Source organism: Phocoena sinus, chromosome 1, assembly GCF_008692025.1.
Source record: "Phocoena sinus isolate mPhoSin1 chromosome 1, mPhoSin1.pri, whole genome shotgun sequence".
Classification (NCBI taxonomy): domain Eukaryota; kingdom Metazoa; phylum Chordata; class Mammalia; order Artiodactyla; family Phocoenidae; genus Phocoena; species Phocoena sinus.
This window is the reverse complement of record NC_045763.1, coordinates 36,975,577-36,993,526: the sequence shown is the minus strand read 5'-3', so window position 1 is coordinate 36,993,526 and position 17,950 is coordinate 36,975,577. Positions and strand designations below refer to the sequence as shown.

Genomic DNA, 17,950 nt, shown 5'->3' with positions numbered 1-17,950 from the left:
AGTAAGTTGGTGCAAGAGAGAGAATGTTTAGAGTTTCGATGCGTCGCGGCTGGTAGCGTTCCCTACGCTGGAATAGAGCAGTCAACGCTGTTTCGAGTGAGTTGTAGGCCGTTTTGGGGATAGTGAGTCCGCGTTCGTTTTTCTCCAGGAATTTGTTTTTCGGTCTGTCGTGTGTCCGCGTGGGTGGTTGTTGTGTTGGTGTTCTCGCGGTGAGGAGCGTGAAGTCCGTGTGATTTCGGACCCAAGACTAAGCGCCCGGAGTTAAAGTGGTTGGCGGAGCGGTGTGATAACATTGGCGAGCCGTGCTCGCGGTTTCTGAAGGCTGCTCGTAAACAGCTGCGTTTCTCAGGGGGAACAAGGTGTTGTGTCATGTTTCTGGGAGGTTGTCTTCAGGAGGCGGGCGTTGTTAGGTGTGGACGGTGCAGCTGGTGCTCGCGCAGCCCGTGTGGTGTTCTGGCGAGGCGGTATCGATCCTGGCTTGAGTGAAGGCGGCACCCGGGAAAGGAAAGAAAGAGGCGCGGGAGAAATGACCCCCGCTTTCTTCGCGCGAGCGGCCGCACAGTTACAAGGAATTCGAATACGCACAGAGCTGGCGAGCGCACTTTGTTCCTCGCGCTTCGGGTTTATCTTCGCACGTTGGAGACCACCAGGCATAATACAGTTGAACTGCTTCTTGTGCACGGCACGCGGCCTGGCGCAGAGCAGTCAGTCGTCCAGCAGACGGCTGCTCGCTGTAGACTATCCGCTTAACCTGGCTTTGGTTCGGTCTTGAGTTCAAGTTCAGGCTTGGGCCCATCTGTTTGCAAAAGTTTTTTCAAGGCAGTACGTGAGCACCTCCGGCGAGGCCCACCTCTCTGGGATTGTGGTTTTAAGTGCTTCGCTTTGTGTAACTTGGCTTTTCTAAAAGCTTCCAAAAAATTGAAGTATAGTTGATTGATTTTTGTATGATACATATTTAAATATACACTTTCTGATGAGGTAGTTTAGCCTTAAAACTAGAACTGTTAAGAATAAGAAATGCTAGGAATTCCCTGGCGGTCCAGTGGTTAGGGCTCCACGCTTCCACGGCAGAGGGCGCGGGTTCTATCCCTGGTTGGGGAACTGAAACCCAGCAGGCCGCGCGGCGCGGCCAAAAGAAAAAAAAAAAAGAAAAAAAGAAAAGGAAATGCTGGAGATCAGCGGTTGTTTCCAGTTTCTAATGTGGATCAAGATCGCAAGTAACTGCTCTAAATTTTAATTTTAGAAGTAAGCTTAGGGCTTCCCTGGTGGTCCAGGGGTTAAGAATCCGCCTCTCACTGCAGCGGACACGGGTTCGAGTCCTGGTCCCGGAAGATCCCCCATGCCGCGGAGCAACTAAGCCCGGGTCCCACAACTACTGAGCCCGAGTGCCACAAGCACTGAAGCCCGGGCACCTGGAGCCCGTGCTCGGCAACAAGAGACGCCACCGCAGTGAGAAGCCCGCGCACCGCAACGGAGAGCAGCCCCCGCCCCACGCAACTAGAGAAAGTCCGCACGCAGCAACGAAGACCCAACACAGCCCAAAATAAATACAGTACATAAATTAAACAGACAAGAAAAAGCTTATACTGCATGACAATCAAATGCAATATACAAACCTTAACTGGATCCTGAACAAAACACAATAACACACCAAGGAAAGGAAGGCAGGAAGAAAGCAGAAGGTACACTTTTGGTGCCTTTGTGGAAATTTTAGTATGTACTCTATTTCACGCGACACTATTCAATTAATAATTGTATTTGTTTTCTTGCTGCTGTAACAAATTATCACACGCTTAGTGACTTGAAACAACTTCTGGACGGCAGGAGTCTAGAATTAAGGTGTTGACAGGGCTGCATTCTTTCTAGAGGCTTCAAGGGAGAATCTGTTCCCTTGCCTTTAGAAAGCTGGCTTCATTCCTTGGCCTGTGACCCCTTCCTTGCAGTCCAAATCTCTTGCTTCTGTCGTGCCGTCTCCTAACTCTGGATCCTCCTGCCGTATAAAGAGCCTCGTAATTACCTGGGGCCCACCTAGATAATCCAGGAGAATCTCCCCATCTCAAGATCCTTAATCACACCTGCGAAATCCCTTTTACCGTGTGAAGTAACATATCTACAGGTTCCTGGGATTAGGAGGTGGATGTATTTGGAGGCTACGACTCACACTACCACAATACCGATATAGTAATTATGTAGGAGAACGGCCTTATTCTTAGTAGACACGTAATGTGAAATATTTAGTAGTGAAATGTCATGATATCTGAAACTTTCAAATAGCCCAGTAAACAGAGAGAGAGAAAGAGAATGTGTCATAGGTACTCATTCTTTCAACTTGTTGTAGTTGTGAACTTTTGGAAATAAAAATTTGGGGGAGATTAAATGTATAGTAATCAATTTCATGTAACGTATATTTGTTTTGGATATTTGTATTATACTTAAGATTTCATTTTTATTTATTTATTTTGAAAAGTATTTATTTATTTGGCTGAGCCAGGTCTGAACTGCGGCACGCATGATCTTTAGCTACAGCATGAGAACCCTTAGTTGCAGCATGTGGGATCTAGGTCCCTGACCAGGGATCGAAGCTGGGCCCCTCTGCATTGGGAGCGTGGAGTCTTAGCCCCTGGACCACCAGGGAAGTCCCTTAAGATTTCATTTTTTAAAGCTCCATTGTTATTAAAGAGTTATCGTCTTAGACCAGTGGTTTCCAGAGTTTTGGATTTTCCAAGTATTAAAATTTCCAAACAATTTTGCGGTACTAATTTTTAAAATCATGATTCTACAAAAAGGCCATTCCAAGACTAAAAACAGTAAGAGTGACTTGACACCAAAGAACAGGGCACGTCTTTAAACCAGGATATCCATTTAGCTTTATGGAAAACATACCGATATTTCCTTAACTTTTCTCTCCTCCCTCCGCCCAAATAGAGGAAAGCTGAGGCTCAAAATCCCAGTTTGGGGTAAGTTAGGCTGCCTCTGACCAACAAGATCAGGGCCGGTGATGCCCTCTTGTGGCACCCTGGGGAATTACTGCCATCTGACTTCATGTCCTCTGACTTTGAGGGACAATGCCCTCACAGTAACTCGGTCGTTCATTCATATGTGCCAGGCATTGTTCTCAGCATTTGGGACATATCAGTAATGAAAACAAATATCCCTGCCCTGCTGGAGCTTACATTCAGGTGGGGGGACACCCAATAAATAAATAACACATAAATAAGTGCTATGGAAAAAACAGCAGTGGTAGGGGTTGGGGGTCAGAATACAGGGGTTGGTAGTGTGGGACGCGACTTAAAAAAGGGTAACCCCCCCCCCCCGAGAAGATAACTTTGTTTTTTTAAAAAATTATCTTTTTATTTGGTTGCACCGGGTCTTAGTTGCGGCTGGCGGGCTCCTTAGTTGTGGCTCGCCAGTTCCTTAGTTGTGGCAGGCACGTGGGATCTAGTTCCCTGACCAGGGATCGAACCCTGGCCCCCTGTATTGGAGCACGGAGTCTTATCCACTGCACCACCAGGTAAGTCCTGAGAAGACACCTTTTGTGTAAAGAGTTGAAAGGAGGTCATGGAGTTAGCCATGCAGACACCTGGGGTGAGGGTTCTAGGAAGAGGACCTCTCTCAAGTGTTCAGCAGAAGAGTCTGCACAAAAGCCCTAAAGCGGGAGCTTGTTTTGTCAACTTCAAGAACCACACAGCCAATGTGTCTGGTGCCCAGTGAAGAAGAGAGAGAGAAGTAGGAGAGAGTTCAGAAGTCATGGGAGCCTAGATCACCCTGGAGGCCGTAACAGCACGGGCTTGGGCTTTACTCAGTGAAATGGAGAGCCCTGCAAGGTTCTGAGCAGAGTGACAGAATCTGAAGTTTACAAGGACCACTGTGGCTGCTGTGCTGACAAAGAGAATGGGGCAGAGAGCAGAGTCATCTAGAGGAGAGATGATGGTGGCCTGCACCCGAGTATTAGCGATGGAGGTAGTGAGACATAGTTGGATCCTGGATATACTGGGAAGGTAGAGTCAACAGACAGGATGGATCCAGAGGTTAAAGAGAGACGTCAAGGAGAACACCACGATTTTGTTCTGAGTGGCAGGAAGGAGGAGTTGCCATCAGTTGAGTTGGGGAAGATGGCACAGGACTGGGAGTTCAGCTTTGGACACTGATGAAATACAAATCCGTATTCTCAAGCGAGTCAAGGAAAATTTGAACATAAATAATTTTCTCCGCCCTTTGGCCTCCTCTCTTCCCTCTACTGTGCATTGCGTATCTGCACCATGCATCGACCCACCTCCCCGTCGGCAGAAATACCTGGTCAACTGTAAAGAGCAACCTTCTCCTAGTATCAACAAGATAACTCCTTAGGAGATAACCTTCCTCCTTGATCTTGTAAGGGGCCCTGATGACCCATGACCCATTACTTGCTTTGTAGGTGTCGATGTGGATTGTGTCAACGTCACTGTGTACGTCATTTAACGTACAAAGCCCTGGATAACTGTGCTTTGACCTCTCACAGGCAGAACAGTTCTTGGAGCTTTCCGAGAGGCTGTTCCCGGCTGATATACGCCGCAATTTGGCTCGAATAAAATTTTCCGTTGCTTTCTTAGATCGACTGATTAAAATTTTCGTCGACAACACCACGAGGTAGAAATGTTTAGCTGGAAATAGAAACGTGGGAGTCTTTGCACAGAAGTGGTATTTAAAGCAATGGAATCACCAGGGTGTAAAGGTAGGGAAGAGGCTCCAGGTCAGAGTCCTGCCTCACTCCACCTTGAAGGAAGCTGGGTTGAAGAGGAGGTATCGGCAAAAGAGAATGAAAGGAAGCAACCGGAGAGGCAGGAGAAATACCAGGTGGGTGTGGTGTCCTGGAGGGGAGAGCGCAGGGGCCAGCAGGGAGCTGAGGTAAGGCCCGCTCCTCAGGCTGTGCCCTTGAATCTTCTACGACGTTGGTGGTCCTTCCCCTCAGACCAGCGTTTTTCCTTGGTGAGCAGAGGCACCCCGACCCGTCATCATAACTCTCACTAGATCTCCCTCTGCCCTCCACACACGGACACCAGATAGATAGCAAGACCGTTTGTTTGTTTATTGAACCCTTCCCAGCCAGCTCTCCTTTTCCCCTTCTGGCGGGCAGATCCCCAGCCTCCCACCAAGGGCCAAGAAGAGTCAACCGGAGCTTGGCCCTGGCTCCTTCCTCCTGCCAGGCTTCCCTACCACACAGCCTGGGCTTCCTGGCTTGCCTTGGAGGCTCTGTTGCTCCTTTTCTCCCACAGCCTCCCTCTGGAAGTGTGTGATGTAGGCCACCTGACCCTGATTACAATGGCCAGAGTAAAAGCTCATGGTGCTGTCGGAGAGGCCACTGAGATACAGCTCTGGGGACAGGGAGACGAGCCTGAGTGTGGGTGCCGCCGCACCTCTGCTCCAGGCCCCCTCACACCCCACTCACCTTTGGTGACATTGACTTTGTTGGCCGCCAAGATGTCCGCCTGAATGCTATCTATTTTCCTGTACAAGTCCTCGGCGTTGCCCTGAGGACAGGGGCAAGGGGAACTGGGCTGGATGCCAGGGCAGCCTGGACTTGGAGTTGGGCGGGGGCAGATGGAGGCTGCAGGCTGCGGTCAGGCTCTTAGCCTGACTGGAAGGGCAGGAAAGGGGACGGAAGGATGCCAGGTGGAGAAGCCCAAGCCGGGGCAGTCCCCCCCGCCGCCGGCCCCGAGGCCGAGCTGTGTGTGGGGCGTACAGGGGGAGGGGCCGTGCGCTGGGCCGCGCACAGGGGCACTGTTGTGTCCCGCGGGGCGCGGCGGGGCGGGAGCACTTACACGGAAGAGCTTGTAGAGTTCCTCCCCCATGGACCTGCGCACGTGCTCCTCCACCACTGGGAATAACTGCACAAAGTACTGCGTGGGCGGGCGAGGGGGCGTGGCTGACGTGCCCACGCGCTGTGCCCGCCGCGCCGCCGCGCCGCCCGCCGCCCGGCCGCCCAGCGCACCTCTAGCGTGAGGCTGGCCTGCCGCTGGCTGTTGCTGTGGTCCATGTTGCCCATGGCGGCCATGAGGCTGTGCACCACGCGCAGGTGTAGCATCTCCTCGGCCAGGCTCGTGTTGCCTCGCGCCAGGATCCTGGGCGTGGGGTGGGGGTGGGATTCGTGCTGCGGCGGCCCCGTGGGACCCTCCGGCGGCCGGAGCGCTCTTGGGGGCCCGCGGGCTGCACCGGGGCCTGGCTTGCCGCATCCGCCCACTACCTGCTGCCCGCTTACCCGATGGCCTTGGCGGCCGCGGCCTGCTGCAAGAACCACGGCAGGTGGGCGGTGAGCTGCAGAACCGAAGAGTCTGGGAAAGGGAGGAGTGGCCGTGAGGCTGGAGGACCCCTCGCCCTCGTCTTCCACCCTGCCCCGTCGGGGTCCACCACCCCGATCCCAGCGGATCCCTACCGCTGACGATCTGGGACTGCTGTTTGCTGGTCTCCTTGAAGGACGGTATCAGCAGCGCCACGAGGCCCTTGAGCAGCGCCGGGCACACGTCGTAGTTGACCAGGTCCTTGATCAGCTCGATGGCTGGGGAAGGCAGGGGCGCTGGAGAGGCCCACCGCTCCACTGCCCGCCCTCGCCCTCGCAAGGAAGCAGCACCCCCTCCCCTCCAACTCTTTATCGACCTTTCTTAGCACCTCTTACTGGCCAGCACTGTGCCAGGCGTGGGGAGAACTGGGCCGGCGACCCCTCAGTCCTGCCCTTCTGGAGCTCGTGGTTAAAGGGGAGAGGGAGGAGGAGGCCGAGGCCCCCTGGGACTCACAGAGCCAGCCAGAGCCGGAGGAAGAAGGTTGGAGGCTTAGAGGCTGAAAAGAGCTGGAGGTACCACAGAGGTAGGGCCGCCAAAGGGCTTTGAGGAATCTAGAAGGTTTCCTGGAGGAGGGAAGGACGGGCGCGTCTTCAAAGGGCGACAGGATGGGGAAAGACAAAGGGTGAGGGGGAGACAGAGCAAGTGGGTGTGGATGTGTAGCAGAAAATGAGAAAGGAGGCAAGGTCGACAGCAGTTTAGAGAAACTTTCCTTTCTGACGAACCCTTATTGAGGCCTTGTTTGCCTAGGCTCTGTGCTGAGGGCTCTCTGTTCAGTGTCCCAGTGACGATCCCTGTGACCAAGGAGCTTCATTTTGCAACAGCATGATGACTTATCCCTGTTGGACATTTGAGGGAATGAGGCACAGAGAGGTAAAGCACTTGCCATAAGGTACCACAGCTAGGAAGTGGTGGAAGCAAAAGGAGGGAAAGGTTCGGTTAGGAAGGAGGAGGGGACTAGAATTTAAAGAGGGCATTTTCTGTGGCTGCTTCGCAGTCATTCATTCCATCCAGCATTGACTCAGCCTTTCGGCCAACCTGCATAGCACGCGTCTTGTGCCCGGCGAACAGTTTGGTGACAGGTGCTATAAAAGGGGTCGGTGGGCTGTGGGAGAGCCTGGAAGATGGCAGAGGACTGAATATTTTTGTAAAGAGGAAAGAACCCCAGACAGGCAGAGCTGGAAGCGGGCGGGTAATGTGGTGTGATAGGACAGCGGGTAAACACAAGTGCTTGCTGCATGGAAGGCGGGGCTTAGAAGTGAGCTGTTCCCCCCCCCCCCCCCGCCCCGCCCCGCTGCAGAGTCAAGGGCCGCTGGCCTCTCCACCTACTTCGAGGGCACAGTTGTTTCCCTGACTAGCTCATCTGCACACCAGAATGCAGTGTAGACTACGTGAGAAATATTAACAGTATTATGTTTGAAAAACAAAAAATCAATGTTTTATTTTCTTTTTAAAAAAATTAAAAAGAAATCTATTTATTTATTTATGGCTGCGTTGGGTCTTTGTTACTGTGCACGGGCCTTCTCGAGTTGTGGCAAGCAGAGGGGATACTCTTTGTTGCAGTGCGCGGGCTTCTCCTTGAGGTGGCTTCTCTTGTTGTGGCGCAACCGGCTCTAGGCGCGGGGGCTTCAGTAGTTGTGGCCCTCGGGCTCAGTAGTTGTGGCACAGGGGCTTAGTTGCTCGTGCAACTGGGATCTTCCCGGACCAGGGCTCGAGCCCGTGTCCCCTACGTTGGCAGGTGGATTCTTAACCACTACGCCACCAGGGAAGTCCCACCTTTTATTTTCTTGTCAGGAGCTTTTACCCAGGAAGAACATGTTTAGGAGTCATTCTGTACAATGGAAGACAGGTTTTTGTTGGTAGGTACAAAGGCACCACAAACGTTGGGGGACCAACGAGTATATGGGAGGATGGGCATGCATGGTACACACATACACATTCCTCCCCAGTTTAATGAAATCTTTTGTGTCTTGGCAAAGACTTTCGTGGAGAGGAACACTTGAGAATTGGTAGTGGAATCTTTTGAGGTTTTACTTAAATAAGGGTAAGTATGTGGGATTTCAAAGACAAATGGCTGATGTGTAGAACTATAAAGAGGTTCGTAGTTAAGAAATAGAAGGTGCAGCCAACTTGTTGTTTTAGAAAGCAGTTCCAAGTTTAAGTTGTAGGTTGGGAACTGCGTTCTCTGATTCCCTGCCCCCAGCTGTAAGTGAGGCTCTAGAGAAGTTATATAGCAATCTTATTCATGAACACAGATGCAAAAATTCTACACAAAATATTAGCAAATTGAGTCTAGCAGTATGTAAAAGGAATAATGTGCCATCTAGCAATGCACATATATCATCTTAATAGAAAGAAAGTTTGAGAAAATTGAATCTCAGTGTGGTAAGAGCTATCTACCAAAAACTATAGCAAAGGTCATACCTAATAGATGAAACCTTGGAAACTTTCCGTCTTAGATGAGAAGGCAACCTCCCACACATTCCTCTCCACAAAATCTTTAGTAAAAGGTAAAAGACAAGCGATCTGGGACTTCCCTGGTGGCACAGTGGTTAAGAATCCGCCTGCCAATGCAGGGGACACGGTTTCGAAGATCCCACGCGCCGCGGAGCAACTAAGCCCGTGCGCCACAACTACTGAGCCTGCGTGCTAGAGCGCGCGAGACGCAACTACTGAGCCCGCGTGCCTCAACTACTGAGCCCGCGCGCCACAACAAGAGAAGCCACTGCAACGAGAAGCCCGCGCACCACAACGAAGACCCAACGGCAGCCGAGGAAAAAAAAAAGGCCAAGTGATGTGAAGAGAGACCAGAGTACACTTAGCTACATTTGCCACTCTCACCTTAACTGATTGTAACTCTCCAAGACTGGTGTCTATTCCTATGCTATGGCCGCTCCTCCAGGAAAATCTGTGAAAGGGATTTTTGGCAAAGATGTACTCTCTTTTTCTAAGCTCTGGAAGAGTCTAAGACTAGAATTTTTTCTTGAATGTTTGATCGCGTTCTCTGAAACTTCTGATCTTATGGGAAAAATTGATTACTGATTCCTTTTCTTTAAGGGTTAGAGGACACTTTGGGTTTTCTACTTCTCGAGTACGTTTTGGTAAATTATATTTTCTCGCTGTTTTCGTCTAAAGTTTCAAACATATTGCAAGAAGTTTTCATTATGTCATTAAAAAATCATTTTAATGAATGTACCATCTATAATGATGTCTCCTTTTATAGTCTTCATATTGATTATATGGGTTTTCTCTTTTTGCATCAGTTCCGTTTGCCCCCAAGACCCATGGGAGTAACACAGATGAACGCCTGCTTATGCAATGGATGTTATTACAAAGAGGAACCCTGATTTCAGAGAACCTGAATGTTATATAGCAGTCAGTAAGCATGCCTGCCCTTTGCTCTAAAGGGGGAACTGTCTTTCTTTTCTTTTCTTTTTTTAATTTATGGACTTTATTATTTATTTATTTACTATTTATGGCTGCATCGGTTCTTCGTTGCTGCGCGCGGGGTTTCTCTAGTTGCGGCGAGCGGGGGCTACTCTTCGTTGAAGTGCACGGGCTTCTCATTGGGTGGCTTCTCTTGTTGCAGAGCACGGGCTCTAGGCAGGCGGGCTTCAGGAGGCGTGACACTCGGGCTCAGTAGTTGTGGCACACCGGCTGAGTTGCTCCTTGGCATGTGGGAACTTACCGGGCCAGGGTTCGAACCCGTGTCCCCTGTATTGGCAGGTGATTTCTTTCTTTCTTTCTTTTTTTTTTTTTTTTTCTCTTTTTGCGGTACGCGGCCCTCTCACTGTTGTGGCCTCTCCCGTCGTTGCGGAGCACAGGCTCCGGACGCGCAGGCTCAACGGCCATGGGTCACGGGCCTAGCCGCTCCGCGGCATGTGGGATCTTCCCGGACTGGGGCATGAACCCGTGTCCCCTGCATCTGCAGGCGGACTCTCAACCACTGCGCGACCAGGGAAACCCGGCAGGTGGATTCTTAACCACCGTGCCACCAGGGACACCCCGGAACCTATGACCCTTTAACACTATGTGAATTACATCCTGCACTGCCTTGTAGCAAATCACCCCCTGTAGCATTTGCATTTCAGAAAGAAGGTCGCGCAGGCCAAGAGCCCCGAGACACACCGGCCCAGTTACCGGGCTGCCTGACGCCAGCAGTGACTGTTTTGAAATAACGCAGGAAGAGGAAGAATGCAAGACCTTCACTATTTTGATCCTTATCATATATGCCAGACTGCGAGCCGCACGTATAAAATCTTTTCCGATTCCCGAAGGAGATGGGGGCACAGTTCTTCAGGCGCTAGCCTGCTGTGTCTTCCTTTCTGCCTGGCAGAAAAATAAAGCCATCTCTCTCTTCCTCCAAAATCTCTGTCTCCGTATTTCTGTTCGGCATTGGTGCACAGGCCAGCTGATATTTCGGCAACACCATCATCCATCTGCTCTTGCTCTTAAGGCCAGTTGAAGATGGTCCCTTGCAGTTTCCCAAGCTAGGTTAGTGATGTGAAATTCTCCTGCCCCTGGCCCTACCTCCTTCCCTGTCCCCAGCCGCGCAGAAGGCAGTTTGCTGGTTGTCTTCCCCAATTCTTCTCCAAGTAGGTTATGTTTACTTCCCAAATCCCTGATCCAGAGGTGGGGGTGCCTACACTCCCAAACCCTGAGTGTCCACCTTCCCCTGCTGTTTGTAGTCTCTTGTGCTGTGCCTACGGTGGCACCTGGGCGGGGGAGGACACTGCCCTTGTCTAGGTTTTTCTAACTGTCTTACTCAAGTTCCAACCTCCAGCTTGTGAATCACCTGTGTCTCTTTTTTGACTTGTAAGCAAGTATTAAGCTTTGGGGTTGGGGGGAGGTCTGTAATGTGAAACAACTTCTTTTCTTCCCTCCCCCCACAGTGTTGTAAGTAACTTTTAACGGCCAAACCCCAGATTTGCACTTCTTTTTTCTCTAACTGCTAAAACCATTTTCTTGCCCCTGGTCTTACTGTAACATTTGGAAAAGGAATAAATGTCGTCCCTTAAACAAAAGAAAACAAAATAAAACAGACTTTCTAGTTGGACTAGACGACTATATTCCTATCTGGCTTGTGCTCCGCCCCCTGGTGGTGGCTCTAGACCGAGCAGGAACACTAAAAAAGGAAGGCATTTGCCGAAGCGCGAGGTTGGTGACTCAGCTTCATTTACATACCCAGAATGCACTGCACTCGGGATCATGCCTACTTTCAAAAGGCTCTAGCCTTCTATTTCTTTTGACTCCCGGCCCCGCTCGGAATCAGGATATTTTCACAGAACTGTGTGAAATAATTGCAGAACTCACTCGTTGTTTGCGGGTAAATAGTTACCGTTGGTGCCTTGGGACTTCCAGTTAGCCGAGGACTGTGTGAGCGGCTCTGACGGCACACTCTGGTTTCTCTTCAGAACGCATAAATCTTTCGCCTTTTACTAAAGATTTCCGTGGAGAGAAACAATTCCGAGTTTCTACCCAATTTTTTGAGGCCTTGTCTTTACAAGGTTAGTAAGTTGGTGCGAAAGAGAGAATGTTTAAAGTTTAGATGCGTCGCGGCTGGTAGCGTTCCCTACGCTGGAATAGAGCAGTCAACGCTGTTTCGAGTGAGTTGTAGGCCGTTTTGGGGATAGTGAGTCCGCGTTCGTTTTTCTCCAGGAATTTGTTTTTCGGTCTGTCGTGTGTCCGCGTGGGTGGTTGTTGTGTTGGTGTTCTCGCGGTGAGGAGCGTGAAGTCCGTGTGATTTCGGACCCAAGACTAAGCGCCCGGAGTTAAAGTGGTTGGCGGAGCGGTGTGATAACATTGGCGAGCCGTGCTCGCGGTTTCTGAAGGCTGCTCGTAAACAGCTGCGTTTCTCAGGGGGAACAAGGTGTTGTGTCATGTTTCTGGGAGGTTGTCTTCAGGAGGCGGGCGTTGTTAGGTGTGGACGGTGCAGCTGGTGCTCGCGCAGCCCGTGTGGTGTTCTGGCGAGGCGGTATCGATCCTGGCTTGAGTGAAGGCGGCACCCGGGAAAGGAAAGAAAGAGGCGCGGGAGAAATGACCCCCGCTTTCTTCGCGCGAGCGGCCGCACAGTTACAAGGAATTCGAATACGCACAGAGCTGGCGAGCGCACTTTGTTCCTCGCGCTTCGGGTTTATCTTCGCACGTTGGAGACCACCAGGCATAATACAGTTGAACTGCTTCTTGTGCACGGCACGCGGCCTGGCGCAGAGCAGTCAGTCGTCCAGCAGACGGCTGCTCGCTGTAGACTATCCGCTTAACCTGGCTTTGGTTCGGTCTTGAGTTCAAGTTCAGGCTTGGGCCCATCTGTTTGCAAAAGTTTTTTCAAGGCAGTACGTGAGCACCTCCGGCGAGGCCCACCTCTCTGGGATTGTGGTTTTAAGTGCTTCGCTTTGTGTAACTTGGCTTTTCTAAAAGCTTCCAAAAAATTGAAGTATAGTTGATTGATTTTTGTATGATACATATTTAAATATACACTTTCTGATGAGGTAGTTTAGCCTTAAAACTAGAACTGTTAAGAATAAGAAATGCTAGGAATTCCCTGGCGGTCCAGTGGTTAGGGCTCCACGCTTCCACGGCAGAGGGCGCGGGTTCTATCCCTGGTTGGGGAACTGAAACCCAGCAGGCCGCGCGGCGCGGCCAAAAGAAAAAAAAAAAAGAAAAAAAGAAAAGGAAATGCTGGAGATCAGCGGTTGTTTCCAGTTTCTAATGTGGATCAAGATCGCAAGTAACTGCTCTAAATTTTAATTTTAGAAGTAAGCTTAGGGCTTCCCTGGTGGTCCAGGGGTTAAGAATCCGCCTCTCACTGCAGCGGACACGGGTTCGAGTCCTGGTCCCGGAAGATCCCCCATGCCGCGGAGCAACTAAGCCCGGGTCCCACAACTACTGAGCCCGAGTGCCACAAGCACTGAAGCCCGGGCACCTGGAGCCCGTGCTCGGCAACAAGAGACGCCACCGCAGTGAGAAGCCCGCGCACCGCAACGGAGAGCAGCCCCCGCCCCACGCAACTAGAGAAAGTCCGCACGCAGCAACGAAGACCCAACACAGCCCAAAATAAATACAGTACATAAATTAAACAGACAAGAAAAAGCTTATACTGCATGACAATCAAATGCAATATACAAACCTTAACTGGATCCTGAACAAAACACAATAACACACCAAGGAAAGGAAGGCAGGAAGAAAGCAGAAGGTACACTTTTGGTGCCTTTGTGGAAATTTTAGTATGTACTCTATTTCACGCGACACTATTCAATTAATAATTGTATTTGTTTTCTTGCTGCTGTAACAAATTATCACACGCTTAGTGACTTGAAACAACTTCTGGACGGCAGGAGTCTAGAATTAAGGTGTTGACAGGGCTGCATTCTTTCTAGAGGCTTCAAGGGAGAATCTGTTCCCTTGCCTTTAGAAAGCTGGCTTCATTCCTTGGCCTGTGACCCCTTCCTTGCAGTCCAAATCTCTTGCTTCTGTCGTGCCGTCTCCTAACTCTGGATCCTCCTGCCGTATAAAGAGCCTCGTAATTACCTGGGGCCCACCTAGATAATCCAGGAGAATCTCCCCATCTCAAGATCCTTAATCACACCTGCGAAATCCCTTTTACCGTGTGAAGTAACATATCTACAGGTTCCTGGGATTAGGAGGTGGATGTATTTGGAGGCTACGACTCACACTACCACAATACCGATATAGTAATTATGTAGGAGAACGGCCTTATTCTTAGTAGACACGTAATGTGAAATATTTAGTAGTGAAATGTCATGATATCTGAAACTTTCAAATAGCCCAGTAAACAGAGAGAGAGAAAGAGAATGTGTCATAGGTACTCATTCTTTCAACTTGTTGTAGTTGTGAACTTTTGGAAATAAAAATTTGGGGGAGATTAAATGTATAGTAATCAATTTCATGTAACGTATATTTGTTTTGGATATTTGTATTATACTTAAGATTTCATTTTTATTTATTTATTTTGAAAAGTATTTATTTATTTGGCTGAGCCAGGTCTGAACTGCGTCACGCATGATCTTTAGCTACAGCATGAGAACCCTTAGTTGCAGCATGTGGGATCTAGGTCCCTGACCAGGGATCGAAGCTGGGCCCCTCTGCATTGGGAGCGTGGAGTCTTAGCCCCTGGACCACCAGGGAAGTCCCTTAAGATTTCATTTTTTAAAGCTCCATTGTTATTAAAGAGTTATCGTCTTAGACCAGTGGTTTCCAGAGTTTTGGATTTTCCAAGTATTAAAATTTCCAAACAATTTTGCGGTACTAATTTTTAAAATCATGATTCTACAAAAAGGCCATTCCAAGACTAAAAACAGTAAGAGTGACTTGACACCAAAGAACAGGGCACGTCTTTAAACCAGGATATCCATTTAGCTTTATGGAAAACATACCGATATTTCCTTAACTTTTCTCTCCTCCCTCCGCCCAAATAGAGGAAAGCTGAGGCTCAAAATCCCAGTTTGGGGTAAGTTAGGCTGCCTCTGACCAACAAGATCAGGGCCGGTGATGCCCTCTTGTGGCACCCTGGGGAATTACTGCCATCTGACTTCATGTCCTCTGACTTTGAGGGACAATGCCCTCACAGTAACTCGGTCGTTCATTCATATGTGCCAGGCATTGTTCTCAGCATTTGGGACATATCAGTAATGAAAACAAATATCCCTGCCCTGCTGGAGCTTACATTCAGGTGGGGGGACACCCAATAAATAAATAACACATAAATAAGTGCTATGGAAAAAACAGCAGTGGTAGGGGTTGGGGGTCAGAATACAGGGGTTGGTAGTGTGGGACGCGACTTAAAAAAGGGTAACCCCCCCCCCCCGAGAAGATAACTTTGTTTTTTTAAAAAATTATCTTTTTATTTGGTTGCACCGGGTCTTAGTTGCGGCTGGCGGGCTCCTTAGTTGTGGCTCGCCAGTTCCTTAGTTGTGGCAGGCACGTGGGATCTAGTTCCCTGACCAGGGATCGAACCCTGGCCCCCTGTATTGGAGCACGGAGTCTTATCCACTGCACCACCAGGTAAGTCCTGAGAAGACACCTTTTGTGTAAAGAGTTGAAAGGAGGTCATGGAGTTAGCCATGCAGACACCTGGGGTGAGGGTTCTAGGAAGAGGACCTCTCTCAAGTGTTCAGCAGAAGAGTCTGCACAAAAGCCCTAAAGCGGGAGCTTGTTTTGTCAACTTCAAGAACCACACAGCCAATGTGTCTGGTGCCCAGTGAAGAAGAGAGAGAGAAGTAGGAGAGAGTTCAGAAGTCATGGGAGCCTAGATCACCCTGGAGGCCGTAACAGCACGGGCTTGGGCTTTACTCAGTGAAATGGAGAGCCCTGCAAGGTTCTGAGCAGAGTGACAGAATCTGAAGTTTACAAGGACCACTGTGGCTGCTGTGCTGACAAAGAGAATGGGGCAGAGAGCAGAGTCATCTAGAGGAGAGATGATGGTGGCCTGCACCCGAGTATTAGCGATGGAGGTAGTGAGACATAGTTGGATCCTGGATATACTGGGAAGGTAGAGTCAACAGACAGGATGGATCCAGAGGTTAAAGAGAGACGTCAAGGAGAACACCACGATTTTGTTCTGAGTGGCAGGAAGGAGGAGTTGCCATCAGTTGAGTTGGGGAAGATGGCACAGGACTGGGAGTTCAGCTTTGGACACTGATGAAATACAAATCCGTATTCTCAAGCGAGTCAAGGAAAATTTGAACATAAATAATTTTCTCCGCCCTTTGGCCTCCTCTCTTCCCTCTACTGTGCATTGCGTATCTGCACCATGCATCGACCCACCTCCCCGTCGGCAGAAATACCTGGTCAACTGTAAAGAGCAACCTTCTCCTAGTATCAACAAGATAACTCCTTAGGAGATAACCTTCCTCCTTGATCTTGTAAGGGGCCCTGATGACCCATGACCCATTACTTGCTTTGTAGGTGTCGATGTGGATTGTGTCAACGTCACTGTGTACGTCATTTAACGTACAAAGCCCTGGATAACTGTGCTTTGACCTCTCACAGGCAGAACAGTTCTTGGAGCTTTCCGAGAGGCTGTTCCCGGCTGATATACGCCGCAATTTGGCTCGAATAAAATTTTCCGTTGCTTTCTTAGATCGACTGATTAAAATTTTCGTCGACAACACCACGAGGTAGAAATGTTTAGCTGGAAATAGAAACGTGGGAGTCTTTGCACAGAAGTGGTATTTAAAGCAATGGAATCACCAGGGTGTAAAGGTAGGGAAGAGGCTCCAGGTCAGAGTCCTGCCTCACTCCACCTTGAAGGAAGCTGGGTTGAAGAGGAGGTATCGGCAAAAGAGAATGAAAGGAAGCAACCGGAGAGGCAGGAGAAATACCAGGTGGGTGTGGTGTCCTGGAGGGGAGAGCGCAGGGGCCAGCAGGGAGCTGAGGTAAGGCCCGCTCCTCAGGCTGTGCCCTTGAATCTTCTACGACGTTGGTGGTCCTTCCCCTCAGACCAGCGTTTTTCCTTGGTGAGCAGAGGCACCCCGACCCGTCATCATAACTCTCACTAGATCTCCCTCTGCCCTCCACACACGGACACCAGATAGATAGCAAGACCGTTTGTTTGTTTATTGAACCCTTCCCAGCCAGCTCTCCTTTTCCCCTTCTGGCGGGCAGATCCCCAGCCTCCCACCAAGGGCCAAGAAGAGTCAACCGGAGCTTGGCCCTGGCTCCTTCCTCCTGCCAGGCTTCCCTACCACACAGCCTGGGCTTCCTGGCTTGCCTTGGAGGCTCTGTTGCTCCTTTTCTCCCACAGCCTCCCTCTGGAAGTGTGTGATGTAGGCCACCTGACCCTGATTACAATGGCCAGAGTAAAAGCTCATGGTGCTGTCGGAGAGGCCACTGAGATACAGCTCTGGGGACAGGGAGACGAGCCTGAGTGTGGGTGCCGCCGCACCTCTGCTCCAGGCCCCCTCACACCCCACTCACCTTTGGTGACATTGACTTTGTTGGCCGCCAAGATGTCCGCCTGAATGCTATCTATTTTCCTGTACAAGTCCTCGGCGTTGCCCTGAGGACAGGGGCAAGGGGAACTGGGCTGGATGCCAGGGCAGCCTGGACTTGGAGTTGGGCGGGGGCAGATGGAGGCTGCAGGCTGCGGTCAGGCTCTTAGCCTGACTGGAAGGGCAGGAAAGGGGACGGAAGGATGCCAAGTGGAGAAGCCCAAGCCGGGGCAGTCCCCCCCGCCGCCGGCCCCGAGGCCGAGCTGTGTGTGGGGCGTACAGGGGGAGGGGCCGTGCGCTGGGCCGCGCACAGGGGCACTGTCGTGTCCCGCGGGGCGCGGCGGGGCGGGAGCACTTACACGGAAGAGCTTGTAGAGTTCCTCCCCCATGGACCTGCGCACGTGCTCCTCCACCACTGGGAATAACTGCACAAAGTACTGCGTGGGCGGGCGAGGGGGCGTGGCTGACGTGCCCACGCGCTGTGCCCGCCGCGCCGCCGCGCCGCCCGCAGCCCGGCCGCCCAGCGCACCTCTAGCGTGAGGCTGGCCTGCCGCTGGCTGTTGCTGTGGTCCATGTTGCCCATGGCGGCCATGAGGCTGTGCACCACGCGCAGGTGTAGCATCTCCTCGGCCAGGCTCGTGTTGCCTCGCGCCAGGATCCTGGGCGTGGGGTGGGGGTGGGATTCGTCCT

General features: G+C 50.8%; 2 protein-coding genes and 1 non-coding gene across 3 annotated transcripts in view; 1 reads left to right on the top strand and 2 right to left on the bottom strand.

Moving 5' to 3' along the window:
* Window positions 1–5,260: 5,260 nt before the first annotated feature.
* On the bottom strand, window positions 5,261–8,128 carry LOC116756521 (armadillo-like helical domain containing protein 1). Its single transcript, XM_032637059.1, has 5 exons — window positions 8,116–8,128; window positions 6,410–6,634; window positions 6,236–6,308; window positions 5,799–6,098; window positions 5,261–5,507 (listed from the first exon to the last, which is right to left on the bottom strand). The coding sequence occupies exons 1-5, from the start codon at window positions 8,126–8,128 to the stop codon at window positions 5,477–5,479; spliced, it is 642 nt and encodes a 213-aa protein (XP_032492950.1). The 3' UTR covers window positions 5,261–5,476.
* Window positions 8,129–10,393: 2,265 nt separating this feature from the next.
* Window positions 10,394–17,950, bottom strand: part of ARMH1 (armadillo like helical domain containing 1) — a 54,237-nt gene continuing 46,680 nt past the window's right edge. The window contains exons 10-13 of the mRNA XM_032637029.1: window positions 17,790–17,919; window positions 17,620–17,697; window positions 17,247–17,328; window positions 10,394–17,172 (exon numbers count right to left, since the gene is read on the bottom strand). Of these exons, the coding sequence (XP_032492920.1) occupies window positions 16,967–17,172; window positions 17,247–17,328; window positions 17,620–17,697; window positions 17,790–17,919 (496 nt within the window). The 3' untranslated portion in view covers window positions 10,394–16,966. The remainder of the gene's footprint in view (window positions 17,173–17,246; window positions 17,329–17,619; window positions 17,698–17,789; window positions 17,920–17,950) is intronic.
* On the top strand, window positions 11,706–11,821 carry LOC116745653. Its single transcript, XR_004347510.1, has one exon. It is a non-coding gene; the product is annotated as a U5 spliceosomal RNA (small nuclear RNA).